This window comes from Epinephelus lanceolatus, chromosome 3 (assembly GCF_041903045.1).
Source record: "Epinephelus lanceolatus isolate andai-2023 chromosome 3, ASM4190304v1, whole genome shotgun sequence".
In the NCBI taxonomy this organism is placed as follows: domain Eukaryota; kingdom Metazoa; phylum Chordata; class Actinopteri; order Perciformes; family Serranidae; genus Epinephelus; species Epinephelus lanceolatus.
In genome coordinates, this window is record NC_135736.1 from 7,871,788 (window position 1) to 7,897,290 (window position 25,503).

Sequence of the window (25,503 nt, forward strand, 5' to 3'; positions counted from 1 at the left end):
GGGAGGGACCGATGTTGCATTTTCAAAGTCACTTTTACTCAACAGGGTTTCTGGTACTGTGAGTCCTTTAGCCAAGGGCGTCACTTTATGTATGTTGAAAACTGGTTTGGAGGAAAAAAAACTTTTTGACACAGTCTTCCTAACCTGCTCTGTGTGATTTTAGATACTGTAATGAGGAGATCAGTATGAGGTCAGAGTAGTTGGTGTCAAACACTTGTATTGCTTTCACATACTTATTTTTTCTTGTAGATGAACTTTTCTCATTTACAAGTTTCCCTTCTAAGTCTTCAGTCCTCTTTGTTTGGAGAAGTAACTCTTTAAATGTGCATGTGGCACCTAATGATGTTAATGACACATTCATTAATTTAATTAACTTATAACTCCCAGACTTTAATATGGTATGTGTTGAAATTTTAACAAAGTATGCTTTTAAAAGTGATGAAGACATGTCCTCAGTGTCCCCAGTGTAAATGACACCTATGTCTTTGGTGCATGAATGAAATGAATTACATCTGAACCACAGCTTGAGATGTGAAGCACTGCAGCGGCCGGTAGGGGGCAGTCTCAATCTGGTCTGCCTGTCTGATGCCTCCCTGCTGTCACTCATCAGGAGACAGTATGAATAAAGTTTACAACAAGTCCAACTGGTCAGACACGGTACTGTATACTGTACTGCAGACTCTTACAGGGATAACACATGATGGTGACCTGTCAGTATTAAAGGTAATAAAAACAGAATATATTATATATTTTTACTGTATATCTGTCTCACAGAAGAAAGGCCTCCTTCATTATCATATTGTTGCCATGGTATTTCAAACTCAGGACAGAACAAAACCACGCAAGACAAAGAGGTGATGAGTGTATGAAGTACTCTAATTCACTGGGACACTATGTGATACCCAGTGCGGAGCAGAGACCACCAGTTTGAGGTTGGTGGTCAGAGTCTGGATATTTGCTCAGGCTGCATTTCTTTGAGAAGATGAGCTGTGTTGCTCCTGTGAGGGGGATTCTGAATGACAAAGGTAAGACCTGCTATGCAATTTTAAACAGCCCATCATCGTCTATGCAGATTACACTAAGCCGCTGTAGCCTTTTCTTCCAGTCCTGCTCCTCTAAAGTGGACTTAAGAGTTTCTCCTGCCTGTGGAGCAGAGGAAACTGCCTCACACTCATTAAATCACTGCTGTTTGATATTCATTAATTTATTCCATTTGCACTGACATGGCCTTATTGGACACGCTGCACATTTCTGGTCAGTTCCAACTTTGTGCTTAAACATTGATGAGCGCTGTGAAAGCTGATTACGTTCTGTCTGTGTTTCTCTCTATTAATCCACTTTAATTAGAGGCTAGTGTTCCCAGTGACTTCCTGATGTTAATCCCTCAGGTGCCAGCTCTCATTGTCAACTCAAGTGATGTCATCCAAAGACCTACATCACTGCCTTCAACCCAGTGGAGGAAAGTAACTGAGTACATTTACTCAAATCCTGTACTTAACTACAATTCAGAGTACTTTACTTGAGTATATGCATTTCCTGCTACTTTTTACTTCTACTCCACTATATCTTATTTGGAAATAAATTCTTAAAATAATAATCATTTTATTTTCGTTACTTTAGATTGATGGAACGGGTCCTCATCTACAGAGATCACCATTTTGCACTGCCATCTTTCTACAGTAGCCCAGAGTGGACAAACCAAACACTGGCTCTAGACAGAGCCATTTGCATTTTTGTGTTTTTGCTTTTTTGCATTTTTGCGTTTTCCCATCAGCTATAGTAGTTAGCAGCCCCTACGCAGCAAGAGTGTAGCAAGAGTGTAGTAAAATGTTGTTTTTTCCAACGTGAAACTGCTTTACATAGTGTTTTTACCAATTTAAATCACCACGCCTATGTGTTTTGGAGAGGAGGAAACCTTTGCGGCTAATATGTCTTTCGGTGAAAACCTCCTGAATGTCTGAATCTTAAGTTATTTGTTAAGTTAAATTCAGTTATCGGTGGGAAAAAAACAAATACACAACAGGCGCTAAACAAGCTGCCTTTCTGCAGCTCTATCAAACTGCTTTTTACAAGGACTTTACTGGTTTTATTCACTGGGTGCATTTGTTTTGGAGAGATTTCACTTCTGGTTAACCTTCTCAATGATGAATGAACACAGAAGGAATTCTAACCAGGAAAAGTTTCAGCTGGTTGCATTCTGCAATCCTTACCATCAGACAACACTAAATCACCTAAAATCTTAAGAACAATTCTGGGGCACTCCCCTCCATTTATTTGATGATTGTAGTTACGTTGCAGATTCAGATTATTAATCTAAAATATAAACTTAATGAAGTACAATAGGTTGTTACGTAAAGATTAACCTACCCAGCAGTGTATAAAGTAATACAAATGAGCTCCAGCTTTGCAGCTGTGACACTGAAGTGATGAACACAATAATGCATCAATAATTATAATCCAATAGTATGATATATATTATTCTGCAATGGGCCATTCTGCATAATGAGTATTTTACTTTTAAGTATATTTTTTATGCTAATATTAATGTACATTTACTTAAGTAAGGTTTTGATTGCAGGGGTTTTACTTGTAACTGAATACTTCTACAATGTGGTATTACTACTTTTACTGAAGTACAAGATCTGAGCACCTTTTCCACCCCTGTAATCAAACCGCATCCTGTATACTGTTGCTTCATATTTGTGTGTGTGTATGTGTGTGTGTGTGTGTGTGTGTGTGTGTGTGAGTGAGAGAGAGAGAGAGAGAGAGAGAGAGAGAAACTGCACAAAAACAAGTGAAGCAGGTCAGTGAGAGGTGGACCTTTGTCCAGGGTCGGACAGCGGCCTATAATTTATTTATGCTGATGTATGTGACTGGCCGTCTAATTGCACCAGGAGGAGCCCAATTACCCACGGCGTCCAACAGCCGCACTGTCTCACATTCACAGAAACTGGAGGGTGGATCACATGTCAGCCCTGACTGGCACTATGCGTCTTATTTACATTTGCACAGCTCAGATTCAACTCTGTAAACAAACAATGTTTGTGTCTGTTTAGATGTGAGCTGCCTCAGCAGAGGCTGGCGGGAGCATAAAAGAGTAGAAGACGTAAATGTTGAGAGACAGACTGAAAAGTGTTTACAGACAGGCTTGACAAGTGTTTGGTGTTGTTGCTGTGATCATGGCAGGCAAAGGTAAGGTTTTTATGCTGCTGTTGTGTTTGTTTGTTTTGTGTGAGTGTGTAATATAAGCTGTTCCCCCTCTCTCACAGTGGGCTGCAGTGAGGATGTGAACACGAGCTCTGTGACAGAGGAGGTCTTCATCTCACATCAGGACCACAAGAAGCCCGTATCATTTTTACCTCCTCTTCCCCCTCTTCATGCACCTTTACCTTCAGCAGGTAAGATTCTTATTCAACCCTCTTTTGTAGCACAGTGTAAGGGGTCAGTGTATATTCAAAGATTTATCAAGCAGGCTGTAAGAAAAGTACGGGCGTACACTGATCAAACTTCATTTCATATAATGAAAGTGGCAGTTCAACCATGGGCGGATTATGAGACAATGGGCCCCTGGGCACAGGCATGCAGAAGGCCCCACCAGCTCTCCTACACAGGAGAAATGCCTCATTTTGTTGTTTTGCATCTCTCTGTGGTCATTTTGTCTTTCTGCGGGTTCTCTTTGTTGTCGTAATGCATTTCACTTTGGTTTTGTGTCTCTTTGTGGTGGTTTTGTACCTTTGTGTAATTTCTGTGAGTTTCAGTCTTTTTACAGCTGTTTTGTGTCTCTTACTGGATATTTTGAGTCTAATTGTAGTTGATTTGTGTCTCTTTGTAGTGATTTTGAGTTATTTTGTGGTTGTCTTGCTCCTTTTTTGTTGTCATGTGAGCTTCTTTGCAGCTGTTTTGCATCTCTTTGTTGTCATTTTGTGTCTCTTTGAGGTGTTTTTTGTGTCTTTGTAGGCATTTTGAGTTTCTTTGTATTTGCTGTGTGTCTCTTCGTAGTTCCTTTGAATCTCTTTGTTGTAATTTTGTGTCTTTGGAGTCATTTTGTGAGTCTGTGTTTTTTTTGCGTCTTCTTATGGTCATTTTAAGTCTCTTTGCAGTTGCTTTGCATCTCTCTGTTGTGGTTTTGTTTGTCTACAGTTTTCTTGTGTGTCTTTGTTGTCTTTTTGTCTCTCCTTGCACACATTTTGAGTTTCTTTGTGTCTCTTTGTAGGTGCTTTGAATGTCTTTATAGACACATTGTGTGTCTTTAAAGTCATTTTGCATATCTTTGTAGTTGCTTCCTTTCTCTTTGTATTTGCTTTGAATGTCTTTGTAGAAATTTTGTGTCTTTGTGGTCGTTTTGAGTCTCTTTGTAGTTCTTTAGCGTCTCTTTGTAGACATTTTGTGTGTCTTAGCAGTTATTTTTGTGTCTTCTTGGTCATTTTGTGTGTGTTCAAGGTTGTTTTGCAGCTCTTTGTAGTGATTTTGAGTCACTTTGTGGTTGTTTTGCCCCTTTTGGTTGTCATGTATTTAAGTCTCTTGGAGTGACATTTTGCAGGTGAAGGCCACGGGGGGCCCTCTGACACTTTGGGCCCCTGGGCCTGTGCCCGGTAGGCCCGTTCAGTAATCCATCCATGAGTTCAACACCGGACAAAGGGCAAGGGCTTTTATTGTGAAAACAAAGACAAGGCTCTCAGATATACCTGTGTGGCCTCAGGTTGCAGTCACCTATAGCTGAGCTGTAGGCCGCAGTTGAAGCAGAAGAAAAAACTTTATCCTAAAGTTAGAGCTTAGGATAAAATATCTGCTGTGACAAAGGCCAACTGCCTATTGATATCTAAACCTCATACTGTTAGCAGCTACACTATCAGCCAGCAGTATCATTTCTAAGGGCATGCACTGTAACTTAATTCATCTGATGTCTCCTCACCTCCTTTCATGACATTTCCTTGTATCCTCTCTCTCCAATTTGCATCAACGCTCTACTTTAATATCCCACAAACCTCTATTCTTCCTCACCCTTCCCAATTCGATCTCCTTACTTCATCCCCTCTCTCTACAGTCTCTCCTCCTTCAGATCAGGCCTACCTGCAGGCAGCAGATGTTTTCCAGCAGCTGCGTACAGAGAAGCAGGCCGCACAACAACTACTGCATTATGGGAAGAAGACAGACGCGCCACTACCAGAGAGTGGCGACAAAGCCACCCAGAGACAGGCCTACCACCTTGCCTTCAACACACTTAAATGTATTAATTACTGAAGTTACTAACTTTGAGATTTAAGTAGAAGCACGCACCCTGCCTGGAGAGCACGGGCTGATGGTTAAACATAAAGTCAGGGAGAAATTAATTTGATCTACTCTCCTGCTATCTCTGCAGACCTTACTCACCTCCTATAAGGAAGCCTTATCTCCATAATGAATGCCAGTGGAGCTGCAGCATGTCAACTCCAATATCCACTTTTGAAAAGCGGCTTCAACTGCAGACTGTAGATTAAATAGTATATGTAGTCATACATTACATTTCTCCATGTGACTGCAAATTACTTGAGCTGGAGGTGCAGCAGATGTCTGTATGGGAGGCGATAAGAGGGTGCATGGCATGGACACACACACAATGCCACACACACAAAGGCACACGTACACACAGGGCAGAGCAAGCACACACAGTATTTGACTGCACATGTAGGGGGTGACAGGTATCTGCAGATAGTTTTGATTTTATTTGGCCAGCTTTGGAGCTATTGCTCTCTGAGATGTCTGCTGCCACCTCAGTACAGTGCATCTGAATTGATTTGTATGTCTGTGTTGCTGGGAGCAGTGAAAAAGCTGCATTGATAAGTATCTATTAGTCCGATTCACACAATTTCATTCGCTGCAAGAACTGGCAGAATGGATTTCCACTCACTTACATCTGACACAGTGTTTCACTTTATTCTTGAGCTTTGGTCTATTAAACCTTCATCAGATGTATGCTCTGATAAAGATCTAACAGACCGAAAGCTCAAGAATAAAGTGAAACACTGCATAGATGTCATAGTGCGGAAATCTTTTCTACCTGTTCGGACTTATTGATGTTTCCAGCACCTTGCCAAGACTAAGCTGGATGGAGCAGTGCTGTTCTGATTCACTGTTGGTACTTACAACTACAAAAAGTAATACACTGTAATTCGCATTAACCATGTATTTAATAGCCAAGATATAAGATGTAATCATATGACCTATGCACTGCAGGCTGTCAGGGGCAAACAAGGAAGTGAGGCCATGTAATATAAATGACGATAAAGTCTTCATAGGGAAGAAGGTTGAGGAGGTGGTTGGTTCAAACAGCACCCAGGAGGTTGGTGTTCGTGACCATGTGGAAACTAAACATTAAGTTACGTCAACAGGTCACATCATGTCATAATGTTAAGCTGCCTTAGCAATACCATGAAACCTTGCTACCATTTTTTTCCCCGTGGCCACTCACTGCACTGCAGCAAAAAATCCCTTGCAGCCCAAAACGCATTTTCCCATTTAAAAATTTGGGATGTCATTACAATGTAAACAGGCGGGGCCATGCCAGAGAAACACTATGGCACATCATGGGGCCACATATAGCGCAGGTATACCTGGAAACTGTAGAAACTTTTTTGGTTTATATTCCTGGCGCAGTCTAGGAGTCTGGTATCAGATCCTATAATAGGGCCTAGTTGAGAACGGGACACCCAACCATTTTTTTTTTTTTTAAAGATTATTTTTATGGGCTTTTTGCCTTTATTGACAGGTTAGAGAGTGAGACAGAGAAAGAGTGGGGACTGACATGCAGCAAAGGGCTGCGAGCCGGATTTGAACCCGCGGCCGCTGCAGCGAGGCAATGCCTCTGTACATGGGGCGCCAGCACTATCCACTATGCTACCGACGCCCACGGGACACCCACCATGCTTGTGGCACTAATTCATAAGAAATCATACGAACCGTTTCATAAGGATACCTTGATTTTATTTTTGTGTAGCTATAAATGTCAATTTTAGCAGTTTGGGTGAACTGAGCCTTTAAGATTTCTCTCTATTAGCTTTAATGTGTTTGATATGAAATCCAACTGATGTTTTGATATTTTTCTGCCCATTAACAACATCGTTTTTCTCCTAGACCAAGATTTACTGGAGGACATCATCACTGACAGCTGCTTCCACACTTCTCAGCACATTGTGAGTCCCACCAGATTTAACATGAGTGGTCTCAAACCCAAAACTGAAAGTAAAAACACCTCAGCACTTACTTATTGACTGTTAAACTGTCTTCAGATAAAGTAGCCGTGTTCTGTGAGAATAAGTGAAGGTGACGGGGATGCAGTAAAAGGCCATTTGTATTCAGATCTGGATGGAGTCTGGCTGGTTATAGGTGGCAAATGGTGCACACAGGAGAGAGGCAGACGCACCCTCCAACTGGGACACTATAAAACACTGTCTATAAAACACTGTGCAATGACACATACATGGATAAAGAGACACATCTAACGTGTGTGTGTGTGTGTGTGTGTGTGTGTGTGTGTGTAATGGATGACTTTATTGAGGAATGGGTGAAACATAGAGCAAGCTGGCAGATCATTAGTCTGCAAGTGTGACTATAAAAGCTGCACAGCTCTTAGTGATTCCATACGCCTCTTTGGTGCAATATACATATTCAGACACACACACACACACACACACACACACACACACTGAGACTTTAATTGAAGTTTATGGAAAGAATAGTGTTCATGCGGCTATAAAAGACAGAAAGGGAAATTTGGGAAAAGATTTGCTGATCATTTTCCTAATATTAGGAATGAATGTAATGTGAAAGGGGTTGCTTGTAGTGACAAACCCACAGATGCAGCAGGAAGTTGTTTTTAGCAAGAAAAAAAAAAAAGAAACAAAAAGCCCTATAGCCCCTGTACACCTCCTGCTCAGCAGCAAACAGCTAACACACATACAGTTAGAGTCTAGCTGGTGAACATAGTGCAGCATTTAGCAGCTAAAGAGACAGATATTATGGTTGATATTATAGTTGGTGGAGACCAAAAACAGAGTCAAAAGAAATTGAATACTGGACTTACATTCACCTTAATGCATTCTAATGTTGCTCCATATCTGCTGTATGTGTAATTGTTATTGTTTGCAGACAGATGAGACATCATCGTTGTGTTTACAACTTGTTTCCACTGCCCCCTGGTGGCCAAAGATATTGATTATCACTGAAGATGATCACAATTGATCTTCCTCACAGCAGACATTTTTGTCATAGCAGGAAAAGTACAAGTGTATTTGATAACATTAAAAATGACTGTATTATGTTTAGGTGAGTTAGTTCCAGGGTCCTGGTTTTATGCAGGCTGGTTCACAGTCATGACTCACCGGGACACTTGGTGGAACTGAGTCACTGTTAACAAAATTTATTTTGGAACTGTAGTTTTCTTGCAATCATGACAAGTAAAAATGTTGAAAACAAGGTATTTTGCCAACATGTCTGTATATTCTATATGATGATGATCATCATGACGATGATGATAAAAATGCCTATGTTTTTCAGTCCAGCGACCTGTTGCCATTGGCGATGGTGATGCTGTTTGACTTCCAGGACCGAAGGTTTTTGTTGCGTGAACATTCAAAAAAGGAAGGGGAGGAGCCTGCGCAGGAAGTCAGGAATCTGGAGAGCAGTCTGCAGAGGTGTGTGTGCATGTGTGCGCGCAGGCATGTGTAGGTGTTAAGCATTAACATCTTGCATTTAAAGCTGTAGATTCAGATTCAATCTTTATTGTCCTCTATAGAGGAAATTTGTTTTCACAGTCTGCACAAATAACCTCTCAGGACTCGTAACACACAGGATATAACAGAAAAGCCAGACAGAGCAGAGGACTCTAGTGAGAGAAGGAGAGGAGGCGTGTGCTTTACAGTCAATAAGGACTGGTGTCATGATGGAAATGTGAGGTGCTGTCCTGCTCCTGCTGTGGTTCCCTGCTATACACCCTTCAGAGGTGGCTGCAGAGCGGCGCTGCTGTTGTTCTTCAGGAGCAACCATATCAGAGCCATCCAGAAACATGGACAATTATAAAGCAGCCAACAAGCAGACGCAAAAGGACTAAATTACACTGCACAAGTTGAAGGAGCTGATGGGATCATATTTCACTGGAGTTGTGTCTTGTATAATTTCATGTGACAAATAAATGAATGATTGATTGATTGATTGATTGACCGGTTGGTTGGTTGGTTTAGTGACTGATGTACTTCTTTCAGAATATAGTGACAGTTTCAGCAAATATGCCACAATGTTATTTTCATAAAAGTTACCAACTGTAGCTTTAAGAGTTTATTGCTAATGCAACTTTGAAATTGTAGTTAAATCTGGAAAGCAAACAAACTGAAGGTGAAAGACATAAAAAAGTGACATGATATATGCTTAAGTTAATCAGACTGTTGTGTTTGTTGCAGGTGTAAGACCAAGCTGGCAGCATCTCTAGCTCGGTGCAGAGTAAAACAGAATCTGCAAAGCGTCTCCCGTTTTCTGTCTGATCCTGTCAGGACCAAACAGAACAGAGCAAAATGTCTGCCACTTTACGCCTGGGTCAATACTCACAAGACAAGGTACGCTCTCTCTCTCTCTCTCTCTCTCTCTCTCTCTCTCTCTCTCTCACACACACACACACACGCAGAAAGAGGGTCATGCAGTCATTTGTTTATTTCACACTTGTTCACACATTCATTCTGCTCTTATTTGATATTTTCTCATGTCCTGAACCGCCTGCATTTAAGGACATATTGAACATATTAAATTATCTATATGACTCTTGTGCATTCAGCAGGACTCCTCTGTTCTTCTCTATGGTACATAGACTTCACATATAATCTGTTTGGTTCTATAGGAGCACATGACGTCAGTGTAAAGACGAGTGTTTAACAGAATGGCTGTTCATAGAATGACACTGAGTTTAATATGACAGGCTCTGTTTGGGGGGACTGCAATATGAAGTTAATGGTGAGTGAAGTTTAGCGGGGCGTATCTGAGACAGAAGCGTTCAGCATTCTTTTAGCTTGGGGGTAAAAAGTACTCCCGTGGTTATTGATGCAAAGCTTAAAATGCTGCAACAATGTTTAACAGAAAAACCTGCAGTGCATTTGAGTCACAATATTTGTCATAAATATCCTCTACATCTTATCTTCTCTGTAGTGTTGAGGAAGTGTGTGAAGCGTTAAAAAGCGCCGGCTTGTGTGAAGTGAAGATCATCGCTGACGTCAGGGAGGCAACGTTCTGCAGAGATCCTCTCTGTCCAGACACACTTGTCTTCTCCCAACAGCTTCATGCTCTGCTGCAGCACAGCAGCCTCATAACTACACATGCACTAAACACACAGGTACGTATATGAACTTGTGCGTGTAGTGAAGTGTGTAATTGAGCTTAATATAGGTAACACTCATTAATGAGAAACGTGCTCTCCTCCCTCGGGTGCTTTTGAAGGTAATTTTAGAAGACAGGTACAAGACTGACTGATGGAAAGAGTACATGTCCAACTGAAGTAGAAGTACTTTTACTTTACTGGTTCTTTACTTTCATAAGTGGAATTGAAAAATTAAATAAAAAGGGACAATCCCCAAAGTCAAAACTATGTATTTTTTCTATTACCTATAATGCTATATATAAATTTAGATTGTGTTGGTATGAGTTGCCGAGTGTTGGACATATCAGCCATAAAGATGTCTGTCCTCTCTCCAGTATAATATAACTAGATGGCGCTAAGCTTGTGGTGCTCCAAGCACTCAAGATAATCCACAGACCTTGTTGTGAGCGGTTTTGTGACAGTACAAAATGTATCAGATCCTCAACTGAGCTTTAATGTTAGCTAGCTCAGTGGTGCTAGGTTAGCTAGCAGTAGATACACGCTTCCCTCTGTGCAGTGCAGTTGGAAGGTGTTGTTCAGAAGAAAGAAAATAATTCCCACATTAATCTCCTCACAAGGTCTGTGGATCATCTTGAGTGACCGGGTCATGATTTCTGCAAAGAGACATTGCTGATGAGATTTTCCGATGCACTTTTTTTGGTGCTTTGAGCACCACAAGCAGAGTGCCAACTAGTTCCACTATATTGGAGAGAAGGCAGACATCTCTACAGCCGATATCTCCAACTCTCAGCAACTCACTATCTAGACTGATAAACAGCACTACAGGTAAGAAGTAAGAATATTTAGTTTTGATTTTGAGGTGAACTGTCCCTTTAAAAAAAGAACTGCACCAACAGAGTAAATTTAGATATTCTTCTTATCCTCGCTGGCCAACCACTCAGCACAAATGATGCTAATCTTATGGTTCCTCTACTTATGGCACACTAATGACATGTTTATGTATGTACACTTCATTAAAGGCAGATTTACTGGAGAATACTCTGTATGTCTGAATAAGATGTGTGCATCTGTGTGTCTCTTGTTGCAGGACAGGAGTGTGTGCGTGGCAGTGAGCACATTACGCCCCCTGCTGTTTGATAATGGAGATGTCCTGGTGGCGGGGTCCTTCTCTGCTATGACTGTGGCTCACATCGCTGTGGCGGCCTCTGCCCGCTCTGTCCGAGTGTTGGTGTGTGGAGCTGATCACACTCCCTCACATATAGAGGAGATACAAGAACTACTCACACAAATGGACATCAAAAGTGAGTGATAAAAGGAGTGTAGAGACAAAATATATTCTAAAAGTATTTAATGCAGGTCTGTTATGTAAGTGTAATGGACATTTTTTTAGGCTTTTTCCATTCTAATCTATGAGCACAACTTCTGTACTTTCGCATGACATTTCTGATGCCATTCATGTCCAATGTAGATGTGCGAGTACTCTCAGAAGCCTTTCTTGGTCTGGATGAGTGGGACGCTGCTGTCCAGCGTTTAAAGGTCATCATAGTGCTGCCTCAGTGTTCGTCCTCTGCACTCAATGACCCCGTGCCTACCATCCACAGTGAACATGGAGGTACATAACAAATGAACTTATAGGGAAATAAATACATAGAAATATTGATAAAGGTAGTGTCTTTTTATTAAATTTGTCAAGTATGATAAAAAATGCTACACTGAGCAAAAATGTAAACCCTTTTGTTTTTGCGCCCTTTTTTCACAGGTTTAAGTTCAAGCTGTATGACTTTTTCATGCACTCAATAGATTTATACCTGTTAGATTCTGGTCACAAATGCGTTCGGATGGATTATCTTGGAAAAGGAGAAGTGCTCACTAATACGGATTTTAAAAAATTTGTGACCAAAATTTGACATATATCTATTGAGACATATATCTATCTCTAACTCAAACCTGTGAAAAATAGGAGTACAAACAAAGGTTTAAATGTTTAAATTTTTGTTAAGTATAAATAAGTTTGGTTCTGTTGACAGACTGGGATCTACTGCCAGACTTGTGTCGAAGTTATGTATCCCACAGCAAAATACACACAATAGCCGCCCAGCAGGCACGACTACTAGCACATGCTCTCTCATGTGAGTATATATTAAAAGCATGCACACACACACACACACACACACACACACACACACACACACAAAGATAGGCCTACAGAGCAATGAAGCACTATATTAAACACATAAACAGACTACTAAAACACTGTCTGTGCAGTTGTTTCTCCTGTTTATATCTTGATAAGATGTCGGCACTATAAGAGCAGAATTGAGGATAACTGTTTGTATTCTCCCCTTTTCTGTAAGTCCCAAAGGTTCAGACGGTGGTCTACTGCACGCGCTCAGTGTATCCTGAGGAAAATGAACAGCTGGTGAAGAGAGTGTTAGAGAAAACACATACTCCTCCCAAACTGCTGCCCTTCAGGTAAACACACACACACACACACACCTGCTCTCTCTTCGTGCAGGTATCAGTTCTCTCTCTATTAAGCTTTTAATTATGCACTCAGACTTTTCATTACAAGTCCACAGGCTCAAACCACAAATATGAGAAAGATGAAATTGGTAGTGTACTGTTTCCTCGACAGAAAAAGTAATTCTAGCTGCATTCAAAGGGAAACACTAAGCTGAAAGCATTTAGACACTGTTTTCCCTCTGCTACCCAACCAGCCTGTGACAGAGAGCGACAGCTGATTGGCAGCTCACAGTGAAGCTCACCTGCTTTAATATAAAATTTACTTTGAAGTTGACTGTGCGCTCAGTGTGACTGAGATTCTGTCAGATTATTGAATTTATGCTCATCCATCAGGGCCATTACTTTCCCTGAGATCAAACAACATGCCAAATATAAAACCAACCTGCACATCTTCAATCTTAAGAGTCTACAGACGCACCAGCAGCAGTGACGCTGTGCCAGATGCTAATGGCAGCATGCTAACATGCTCACAATGACAGTGCTAACATGCTGATGCAAAGCAGGTATCTACCATGTTGTAGTTGTTAGCATAGCGTGTTACCCTGCTAGTATTTGAATGTCAATAGTTTTGGGTCAAAAAAGCAAACATTGGACAAATCAACATTTTGACCTGACGGTGATGCTGCTGGAGAAGTCAGGGGATCACTAAAGTCACTTAGATTCATCCTCTGGACACCATGAATGTCTCAACCAAATTTCATCCAATAGTTGTCAAGATATCTCACCAAAAGCCAAAGATGTCAACCTCATGGTGGCTCTATAAGAGCAGTCTAGGGATCAGCAAAACTCAGCAAGATTCCTCTGGGGATTATAATTTCATGGCAGTCTGTCCAATAGTTGCTGAGATATTTCAGTCTGGACCAAACTGGACTGACTATAGACAGTACATACAAAGCAAAGCATCTCGTTCTCGCCGTGCTGTCAAGATCCTGCCAATACACCAGCTCGACTTAATCACAAGCAGCGCCATTGATCAGCTGTCAAGCTTGACACGCCACCCCTTTTTTTATAGCATCAAATAACTAATTAAAACCAAACTTTCAGAAAAACAAACATTTATATACACCAAGGTGATAAGAACTTCCTAAAATGACAGAAACTATGTTTGGAAAAAATGACCTATACTGTGGCCAGCCACTGGGGGGCAATCAAAATGTTTTGGCTTCAATTTTGGGGAGCTGTTACGTTATACAGTCTGTGGCATCCAGGGGCGTAAACATAGACAGTGCAGGGAGTGCAGATGCACTGGGGCCCATGGGATGGGAGGGCTTGTAGAAAGAGTGGTTGGAGGGCCCGCTCTCTCTGAAGCAGCAAAGGGGCCCTTGGGAGTGTTTCAGCTTGCCACCTCAGAAATATGCCTGTTTTCAAGAAAGAACTCACATTAAAATACAAATGCTGTCATCTGGCCTAGATGCCCTTGCAAACCCATCTCTGTCAATGTTTCTTTTTTTTTCTTTTGGGAAATAGTCAGTGACAATGTATATCAGAATTATATGTTTATTTCATTTATTTTACATAAACTATATAAAATATAAATAAACCGTTTAAAAAAGTAAATTCTTATTTAATTTGGTATTTTTGTCATATACAGATTTGTGCTGGTGATTGTTAATATGTATGTTGACTGTAAAATATACAGTAGATGTTTTAGGGCCCATCATGCGTAGCTCCTACTTGGTGCATGTCTACAAACTGTATGATAGTCCTGCCGTCATGAGGTGAACAGAAAAAAATGTAAAGTGATCTTGCTTGATTAACCGGGCGGACCACAGATAGTATATTTTGAAAGACAAGCCACAATTGGCCCGGGACCAAATTTTGGACATGCCTGGTCTATGGGACCTACCAACAGACCAACAATGCCATCCCAAGGGCAACACCTCCAGTATGGCTAAAAACACATAAACATACATACTTACCTACATACACACGAAACTGCACTGAAACTAGTTGTAGTAGTTTAGTTATTCTCTTCTGCAGAAGGCTTCCCCGTTCATTCACTGATCTCAAATTGAGGTTAGCCTGAGGGGAAAATCTACAGTCCTTGTAGCTATAAGCAATGATTATAAAACATCTGCTTGCATTATGCAGACAACAAGTAACAGGTCCGTCCTCATACTGTGGCATAATTAGAATAAACAGAAAGTTAAAAAAAAATATATATAGGCATAGAGTGTATGAGATAAATTCACAGTCTCATAAAAATACAGCTCAGCTCAACAGCTGCTCATTCAACATCTGCATGCGTATCTAACTGCAGAATCCAATTACAGTGAGCAGTGAGCTTAATTTTGGAGAGGTACAGACCGCAGGAGAGACTGTAAGAGAGACAGAGTGAGTGAGGGAAGGAGTAAATAATGTCTGTCTACTGTAAATATGACAGGCTGTCTTATATCTGCACATTATATACTGTATATGTACAGCTGTGTGTGTCTGTGTGTGAGAGAGGGAGAGGTTACAGTCACCGCGCTGACGACAGTATAAAGGATCAGCTGTGGTTGCTGTGGGGACAGTAGTTAATCCCACAGTCGGGGTGAATGGGGTGGAGAAGATTTCAGAGTCTGTTTCACGCCTGCTGCTCCACACCACTCATTTCCTGCCATCCATCGTCTTAGAGAAATCCAAATGTTATTATATTTGGGCACAGAGGCTCTTTTATCAACTTACTGCTGTGCAGTGAGACGATCAGCAGCTATTTCACCTCTGTGTTTACTAAACCTGTTCAGTGACAACACAAAGGTACTGTAGCACCATGCTGCCTGTTGTTTTTTATGACTGTATAGTCTGTAGCAACTAATACCAGACACACATTCATCTAAACTACCTCCACACTGATTCCCTCATATATGAAAATGTTGCTTTCCATTTCAACTTCAAACATGGAAGTCGTTCCTGTATATTTGACTGCAGAAGGAATGTGATAGAGAGACACTGGCAGTAAAACAAACAGATCAGAACTACAGAATTATCATTTAGCACAAGTTAGTTTTTCCAGGTTGTTAAATCTTAAGTTTTAAGAGCAACTTAATGCAGTGATGCAATAGAAGTGTACTCTGGGGTTTGTTGGTGCACCGTAACTTTACTGTTGGATGTGATTACAGGTACAACCGGCCCAGTCATCACAAGACAATGTTGGCATTGTACGTGTCTACAAACAAATGAAATACATTTGTATGTTTTTATACGTATCATAATCACATTTCTATAGTAACTTAGTTGGTTAGTTTGGTCTGCTGAGAATTGCTCACCAACATTTGTCAACACATCTTAAGGTGAGGGCACTTATACCATATATACAATGAACAGGACCCAGCAGTGATAGCTAGCAGTGCAGCGGCACATAAACATGACTGTCCTGAGGCTCTGAGCTGGATCCACTGGCGATGGAAACGCAACATCAACATGGCCAAAAGAAGGCTCATTCAAGATCTCACCTTGCATCTCACCTTGAGGAAAGTAGATGGGATCAGGTGGCTACAGCAGGAGGCAGTGACAAATAGCTGCAATGAAGTCGGACACTTTCCAGACAGTTTCCAGCAACCTTCAGTCTGTACAGGAAGTCACAGAAACACTCACATCCTCTTAAAATGATTTACAGGCAATCTGAAATTTATGGTCATGGTTCAAACTCCATTTTACATGAATTCTCATGTAAATCAGCATCATGTCAGTTTGCTGCTGCAGAGCAGACCTGTCCCCTCAAATACACAGGCTAAATAAATTGTGTCTGACCATTAGGTTAATATTTTCAGAGGAAAAAAAAAAAAACAAGACAACAGCTTTTATTAAAGATCAGTCAGGTGTACTCAGGGCTTCACATCTGTACAGATGTTGTCTTAACAATCCTCACATCCCAAAGTAACTCAATTACTTTAAAAGTACTTCAAATGTTACTCCCTGAGAAAAGTAACTCAAGCACTTTTAAAGTACTTTTGAGTATTCTACATTTCCTATTGGGCAATGGACCACAGGGCGCTCAGCCTACATTTTTTGTCTCCAAAATTAAAGTTATGGACCACTTGCCCTTCACTGAGATCCAATTCTCCCATCACAGCCGTCACTTTGACCAGTAGAAACACAGAACGATCTGCTGCCGTAGACAACTGTATGACAACAACACCCCAGCGTTTTTAATATTTCCTCTAGGGATGTTACCACACAGAGTAAAAGGGGCAAATGATGGTGTGAAACAGCAGAGGCACTTTGTCAACCCGCTGAGTTAACGTTACTGTCATTAGCATCAAGCTAGCAAACAATGGTACATCCTCGCGGTCGGACATAAAGTAATAACATTAACAAATAGCGGCGGGGCTTTTACTCACCACAACTGCAGAGGCTCCCAGCTTCATTTGAAACAAACTGCATTATAGACGGTCCGTTATTTATTAATCCCTCTGTGTGGTTATATATTTACTTTTTATCCGCTCTGTTGTCTTTATAAAGTTAACATATCGCACCGTCATTTCAAACTCAACACTTGTTTCAAATTAAAACCCCCTTATAACCTCGGCTGAGAGAATCCCTCCATTTTCTAAATAGTCTTTTATTCTGAAACATTTGTCAGAACTTCCTGTGGAAGATACAGTAGCTTGATAGTTTACATGTGGCGCTTCAAATGTAGCTCCTGCCATCTGCTGACGCTTTTAGGTGACTACAACAACATGTCGGCTGGCACATGAACACACACAGTGACTCAGATGATGGTAAAAGTAATAAAAATAGGACAAGAATAACACGATGACATCACACATGCCGTGAAAGACGACCGGGGATAATTGGTGAGTACCAGCTTGTAGCATGTACCAGGCATAATGTTAATGCAAGTCCTGAGTCTGAAATATGTCTGTCAGCGAGTCCTACTCCACCTATTTAGACTCCACCTTAGACAATGGCAGCATTTCTCCGACCACGTAGCGAGCCACAAGCTCCGTGGCTTCTTTCAGACTGATAGGTTTAACATTATCTCCGTTATTAGAACCAAACCACAGTCGTTGCTGTTTCGGAGCTGAAGGACCAGCGTTCTAAAAGTAACGGAAGTAACTGATGTCTTGTTTGAAAATGTACTTAAGTATTTGATTACTCAAACAGCAAACTAACGCGTTAGGTTACTCGTTACTGCAAAAACTAATCAATATACTCTAACGCGTTATACCCAACTCTGGAATCTGCGCAGGCCTGGGTCATCTGAAATGAGAAAGTCCATCTCTGGTGCAGCTTGGCGTGGCATGGAGCGTCTAAACTGACAATAGAAACGCAAATTGGCACAGTATGGCTTGACTCGGCATGGCCAAAATTTACAGTGGAAAAGGCCCTTTACATCTACACAACAGTTGTGCATATAAAGTATACTGTTTCACTGGTGTTGAACAATCACTGTCCAATCTGGTGTCCAATCACTGGTATAAACGATTATTGTGTTTACTGTATCAACCGATTCCTCAAAAACTGGGCGTCAGTTTATAAGTTACAAAAGTTGCAAAAGTTCTCTCTCCCACCTGCCTGAAAACACTCAACAACAAATTATTAAAGGTGTCACTGACCACAGGGTGTAAATGATACATTTTCTGTATTGGTTGTCACGAATAATTTATGATACCTGTGTATATGACGACACCTGTGGGCAATACTCCCATTGTGTTGACAGTAATATGTCTCTGAATTAATGTGGCAGCGACAAATTAATGTTTAAATGCTACATAGCATCTTTTAACAACTGCTTCCCCTCTCAGGGTGAACGGTCCGATTTTCCCTGATCACTCCACGCCAGGAGACACGATCGACTCCAAGTTCTTCAGGCTCGAAACATCTCAGTACACCAACGGCTGCTTCATTGCACGGCTGTCCCGACAGGTGAGAGAGGGGGAGGAAAACGAATGAGACGTGGAGATTGACGGGAAAAAAAATGAGAGACATGTAGAGGGCAAGGTTGTGTTTGGAGATTGAGGGTGAACAGAGGTTTTGTGGGGTGTGCTTGTGTTTCTTTGTGTGTTTGTGTGTACAGTGTGTGTATGTGTGTGTGTGTGTGTGTGTGTGTGAGTGAGTGCTCTGTGTGATTGCTTTGCGACGAGACCTTCCAGTAGTGCTGAGGCAGCACTCTTTTACTGTCTGTCTGCTGGGAGGTCGGTCGGCTCGGCTTGTCTGCACATACACACACACGTACACACACACACACGCACACACTGACTATCTCTCCCTGAAACACTGCAGCATTATTCCAATACTCCATAAAAAAGAGACAAGTTAAAGATGAATTACGTCTGAGCCGCTGAAACATTTCAGTACTTTACAGCAAAGATGAATGAATAATTCTCTGTATCATTCTTCCAGCCCTCCGGTCTTGTTGCATCACCTCGTTGCTCAATCTATTTGCCCCCCTCCTCTGTCGTTCCTCTTGCTCCTCTCATAAAAAGAAGAAAAATACAACAGAAGGAAATGAGATGCTGCTCTTTTGATCCCCTGCAGCTCCAAAAATGGTGCAGGGAGGGGACTGTGTGTTTATGTTAGAAAAATACAAACACACACACACACACACACACACACACACACAGATATAGGGGGGCAGGTGTCTTGCTCACCTGTCTGGTGACAGTACAGTAATAAAAAATCGAATGACCGTCATGTCTAACTAAACCGACAGCAGACACAAGAGCTGTGGCTGCAGATTAAGTTACATTGGCAATTCACAAGTGTTTGACTGCTGCTCAGATGAACGACTCCACAGCAGTCAAACTGTGCTAGAGGACGATTTAAAGGGATCTGAAATGGACAACATGGCAGCATAAAGACACAGAGAGAGATGAGGCAAGGCAACAAGAAGTCTCCTTGAAATCAAAGACACAAGCAAACAGACACCAGAAACAGATGTGTCCAAAAATGTGTGAAAAACCCTGAAAAATCTTTTGTGTAAAACACATCTGACAGGCTGCCATCATTCATGCTTCTCTCCAGCACACTCCAGTCTTCTCCATTTTATTACAAACTCTCATTTTGCAGCATAATTAAAGTTTTGAGGCTTATGAATGACTCACAGCATATACTGCTGTCAAAGCAGGAAAAATGAAAAACAGTGTAAAGTCAGATTAAACACTCGAGAGTGGATAAAAAATGCATTTGCAGTGTTTTGAGCAGCCTGCTGAACATCATTCAACTTTCATTAGAGAAGAGGCAGTATATGAAGATTCAGACGGACAGAAAGACAAAGGGAGGAGGATGGGGAAGAGAAAGGCTTACAGGAGATTTGAAGGGATTTATGCTCTGTTTGAATGTCTCTGCAGATGAAGACTGTGTTTTACTCCTGCACATATACAGTACAGTATGTACACTTGGAACAAAGTGTGTGTGTTCTGGTGTTAATGAGCTGCTGGCTACATCTTGTTTCTGTGCTGAATCAGTTCATCTTAATGCTCACACTGACCTCCCTGTAAAGACACATTAGGAGGACTATTTTCAGGGTAAGCTTGTTTATTAGCCGCAGGCAACAACTGTAATTTAACCAAGCAAGCGACATGAGTCTATAGAGAGGCAAAGTCTACTTAAAGCACTTTACAACACAAGCACCATTCACCCATTCACACACACATTCATACACTGGTGGCCAAGGCTCATCCCAGGCTCTATCTGATTATCAGGGCCAGGGACTGAACCACTTTAGGAGGTAGACCACTGCTCTACAGTGAAGTCCAGGCTTTATTGAGCATATATACTGTATATGCGATGGGGGAAATAATACAGACAGCTGTGGCTCAGAGGTAGAGCAGGTCATCCACTAATCTGAAGATCAGCGGTTCAATCCGGCTCCTCCAGTCTGCATGTCGAAGCATCCTTGGGCAAGAAACTGAACCCCAAGATTGCTCCCGATGGCTGTTCCATCAGTGTGTGAGTGTGTTAAAAACTGAGTAGCAGGTGACACCTAGCATGGCAGCCTCAGCCACCAGTGTATGAATATGTGTGTGAATGGGTGAATGTGAGGCATAGTGTAAAAAGTGCTTTGAGTGGTCTAAAGACTAAGGAGGCGCAATACAATGCAATTTTGACTTGTCAAAGTGAAATATAATAATCTTTGATAGCAAGATGTTGCACTACCAGCCACCAGCTGGCTAACGTCACTTCAGCATTCCTACTAAGGTGTGAATGCAAACAGAAAAAAAAAACCCTCAAAGTATGTAGTTGTCAGGGGAGCTCCCAAGTGGGCAGTTCCTTTCAGGGAGTCCCCAGAACTGTTTGAGCTGAAAACACCTTAATGATACGCGACGGGGATGAGGTGATCACTTGTTGTGCTCAGTGGCAATTTTTGTTCCCAACACCATGTGTCTGTCTGGTCAGTCTATTGTTGGGTTAATATTGTGAACTCTGAACCTGGCAGAAGTCAGTCCACCATGGTGGTACAAACTCAAATGTATCGACAACTACTGGATGGATTGCAGTGAACACTCATGTTTCCCTCAGTTTCAAGCTCCCAGGGCCAGTTCTTTGAACAGGACTTTGGAGCCAATTCAACATAGTGGCCAAACTGTGGAATTACAAAGTACAAGTCTGTCACATGATGCCATTGGGCCCAAAAAACTTTTTGCCATAGACCTAAATTGTGAGAGAAATGTCTGTAAATCTTCAGATAGATTTTTTTTGTGCATCACAACCTCTGAGAAATGACTCATGTCACTGTCAGAGTGTGATCCATTCCAAAAGTCCAGAGGAGCCACACAACCAGAACCAGAAGTCAGCCACTCAGCTGGTGAAAGTCCCTAGTATGCTTGGTCTATGTGCCTCACAATGTGGAAGATCCAGGTAATTTTATACCTGGAAGTCATACTTGTTTGGCTTCATGCGCCAACTGAGCAACTTCTATAGGAATGAACAAGGCCCCACATCCAACACTGTATCCAGTTCTCTTCACACATCCATGCTCAGTTTGGACTGTAATCACTTTGGTTTCAGTTAAGTGTAAACTAAATGTGTGATCAGTCATATAAGGTGAAGCCATAGCTCGTTTTTAGGGAAGTGCTTCCCCTGCAGAATGACCATTTGTATATGGATTACTCACCACGTTGCCTTGAATTTTAGCGCCATCATCTCGTCAAAATTTAATCTGTAATCTCCAATACTTTGGTCTTTGACCAAATACTTTGACCAAATATCATATACAGATATGCAATTATGTTTGTTGGGTAACATATATGTTGATGTTGCCTTATGTCTAGTCTCTATTTCGTCATGTGACAACACGATACGACCCAGTAGCCAGTTCAAGCACAAAATCTGTCAAGACTGACAAGCTGACATCTGCAAACCCAGCGAGCAGTCACACCCTTTAAACAAAAAGTGGCAGTAAGAAAGGACAAGAGAGAAACAAACAGGAGGAAAATGTGGCAAAGCTCCCTAAATTAGATTTCTTTGGCTTTTTTATAAACAGTTGTCAGTGGTGTGTGTGTGTGTGTGTGTGTGTGTGTGTGTGCCATTTAACTAGTCACTGGTGTGCACAAGGGCCCATCACAATAGCATGCAATGGGGCCCATCGTAACTGACCATGACATTTCTGACTAGCTACTGTACTCTCAGTTTAGAACTAATTTGCAAATGTTAATATGCTTACATGCTAAACTAAGATGGTGAACATAGTAAACACAAAGCCTGCTACACATCCGCATGTTAGCATACTGACAATGCTGTTAGCTCAAAGCACCACTGTGTCGAAGTACAACTTCACAGAGTTGCTAGCATGACTATATAAGGGGGAGGAAATATGAGTGGCTTGTGACAGTAACTATCATGTTGCCTTTGAAATGATATCCCACTCTGCTCTGTCAGGATATAAACTCCACCTCCTCCTCTTCTTCTTCCTCTTCTGCAGGGTAACTTTATAGCTGTGGCTCCTTTACAGCGTCGAGTTTTGTTGTATAGATCTCCTTGGTGCTATGTTACCCCAGAGGCTTGTAGTTTTAATGTGTTGTGTCTTCACATCAAATCTTAAGCTGCCCTTGCTTTTTCAGGCGGATCCCACTAAGGTAGAAACAGTCCATGACGTGCTGGCAAGGGCAGCAGCAAAGGGCCTCCTGGGTGGAATAATTCCTGAACAATCGAAAACCAGCAAAAAGGGGAAAAGCAGGAAGAATCGTGTCCCATCAGCCAGCAGCAAACCTTCATCCCCCTCGAGTCAAGAGAGGCAGGCAGGAAGGGAGCACGTGAATGGAGAAGATACACCTTTAGGAGATAATGAGAAGAAGGGTGAATGTGGTGAGGACGGAGAGGGGGAAAAGGAGAATAAAAAGGATGAAGATAAGGGAGGAAAGAATGGGGGAGGGATTAAGGGAAACAAGCGAAAGGTAAAACGACGACCAAAACAAACCAACAGGACTGCCACAGTCTCGAAGCATCACTCTAAGAGACACAAGAAGAAGAGAAAAGTCAGCCAATCACATTACAAGAGGCGCATTACAAAAAATAAACAGAGAAGAATACCTCGTCTTACACTGACGTTAATATCCTCTGCTAAACCCTCCCACCACTTGTCTCCGATCACAGCCCTCGCACACAAGCTAAGTAACAATGTAACGATTAAATCACAGCAGACTGCCTCAAGCACCTCTTCTCCTGCCCGTCCTGCTCCACCTGCAGCCTCCAAGCAGGTGCAGAGACACAACACAGTGCCTGAAAGAGCAGAGAAGACACTGAAGGATGAAGCTAAACCAGAAAGCCCGGGGAAGGCCGGAGGAAAGCTGGTCAGACCGAAGAAAGAGGTGGTGACAGAGGAAGTGTTGAAGCCTGCAGATTTTGTCCTGCCACCAATTTCCTCCACGTCTTCTAGTTTATTCAACAGCAGGAGTGGTAGTTCCCTCTCTAAGCAGCCGTCCCAGACCTCCCACTGTCAGCTCACCCAAATATCTGCATCCTCCTCCTCCTTAATCTCTCTGCCTGGATTATAAGAAGAATGTGCTCACTGATGCTGTGGTAAATTAAATTATCAGCATGTTTTGACTCTGCAGTCAGCGCAGCCATAACATAAAGGATTTCCAAATAAATTATTTGAAATTATTTAAAAGATATAATTATGTTATTGTAAGAAATAAAAATATGTGAAAAATAATTAAGCCGTTTTACTCATTTCTTCCTCTCTGGCATGACTTCAGTACTTGTACACTGCAGCTAAAGTGATTAGTCAATTAATTGATCAGTCAATCAAGTTATCACAGCAACACATTACTTAAGTAAAAATGCCAAAGTTCTGTTTTATAATATTGCAAATTGAACCCTTAGATTTGTAACACTTAGGGACTGCATGTAAATTATTAGGGTGGAGTGTGGGTGCTGAAAAGGGGCAAAGTTTATTTTCATTCCCCATTTATATTTATTTCATACACTCCTGTGAAACCCATAGAAACGTTCATTACTCTACAGTATTAATGGTTTAATGGGAGTCCAAATACATGACCTTAAAATCTTTGCACTTTGAGCAAGCGGCTGACGTTTTTCAGGAACCCTGTGGGTCGCAGTGTTTCTGTTGGATTCCCGCTGGATGGGAGTCAGATTTGCTGTTCATCTAATGACTGGGAACGGGACAAGAAAGTCAACAGGAGCGGACAGGATGGGAATCATAATAACAGTTCAATCAGGACTTGTTCATGTCTTGAATGGCTTTAAGCATGGATTTGAACTTTTCAACTAGCTAGCTAACACTGTCTGGGTCCATGTCACTGGTTCGACAGCCCATTGGTTCGACATCCCATTAGTCCGACTGTCCGCGGTGCTGAACGGCTCGCAGCGGGCGTATGGTGCGCCGCGACCGGATTGAGGTGGAGCAGGCTCACGGCTTATGTGTTTGCCACTTTCTTTTTCATTTTAACCCACACCATGATCTTTTCCTGACCCTAACCAAGTGGTTTTTGTGCCTAAACCTAACCAGACCTTAACCACAGGGCATCATGATGATTTCGGAGCGGACTTCGTAACAATGAGTTTAATATGGTCGGAACAATGGGATGTCGAACCAGTGGGCTGTCGAACCAATGGGCAGTTCCCACACTGTCTGATTATCATTGACTCCTTAATCATAACAGAATATAGTCACATTCACCACAGCTCATTTAAGAAAGGACACCACGTGAAAACATGTTCTTTGTTTAGATTATCTGCAGCCAGTGGAGTGGAGTCATAAAGGTTTGTTTCTAGCCATCAGCGATTTGCCTTAGCCAGCACATTACCTACGTTAGCTACATTACTGCTAACATTAGTGAGCCTTATTTCCTGCCAGGCGATTAAGGTCCAAACATAATGTGTTGTTTTTTAAACGTGTTAATCGCGTGCTGTTACTTTGTCTCTTCGATGCACTAGTCAACCTGCCACAGCGGCTTCCTGCTGCGACTGTGATGGAAAATAAAAAATACCAGTGCAAATAAATGGCTCACTTCACTTAAAAACCTCACAGACCGATGCCTCAGTTGGCAAATCAAAAGTAATACGCGCCTTGTGTCAAACAGAATTAAAATTTCACTGAAGTACTTTGAGTTGGAACTACCTAATAGCTCGTAGGTGGTAGCTCAGAGCTAAGCATACAGGTGCAGCTAATCAGACTGATGTCAGCAGGCAACTGTCGCTAAAGCTAGCAAGGCACTATTTTTGAGTGTAGAAATCACCACAGACCTGGGGATGAA

The 25,503-nt window shown here is 41.8% G+C and overlaps 1 protein-coding gene across 2 annotated transcripts; it reads left to right on the forward strand.

Annotated features, from left to right (window-relative positions):
- Nucleotides 1-833: 833 nt before the first annotated feature.
- On the forward strand, nt 834-23,939 carry LOC117255142 (putative methyltransferase NSUN7). 2 transcript variants are annotated; one of them, XM_078164226.1, is made up of 13 exons: nt 834-1,025; nt 3,270-3,398; nt 5,045-5,227; nt 7,111-7,169; nt 8,533-8,669; nt 9,432-9,584; nt 10,168-10,351; nt 11,424-11,637; nt 11,805-11,948; nt 12,364-12,465; nt 12,691-12,808; nt 18,589-18,709; nt 22,846-23,939. In XM_078164226.1, exons 1-13 carry the CDS (start codon nt 983-985, stop codon nt 23,776-23,778), a joined length of 2,520 nt encoding a protein of 839 aa, XP_078020352.1. In that variant the 5' UTR covers nt 834-982; the 3' UTR covers nt 23,779-23,939. The 2 variants fall into 2 exon arrangements, 1 of the variants encoding a protein (XP_078020352.1); XR_013488537.1 differs by lacking the exons at nt 834-1,025; nt 3,270-3,398; nt 5,045-5,227; ... (7 more) ...; nt 12,691-12,808; nt 22,846-23,939 and adding an exon at nt 17,471-17,637 and having other exon boundaries at nt 18,589-18,710.
- The last annotated feature ends 1,564 nt before the right edge of the window (nt 23,940-25,503 follow it).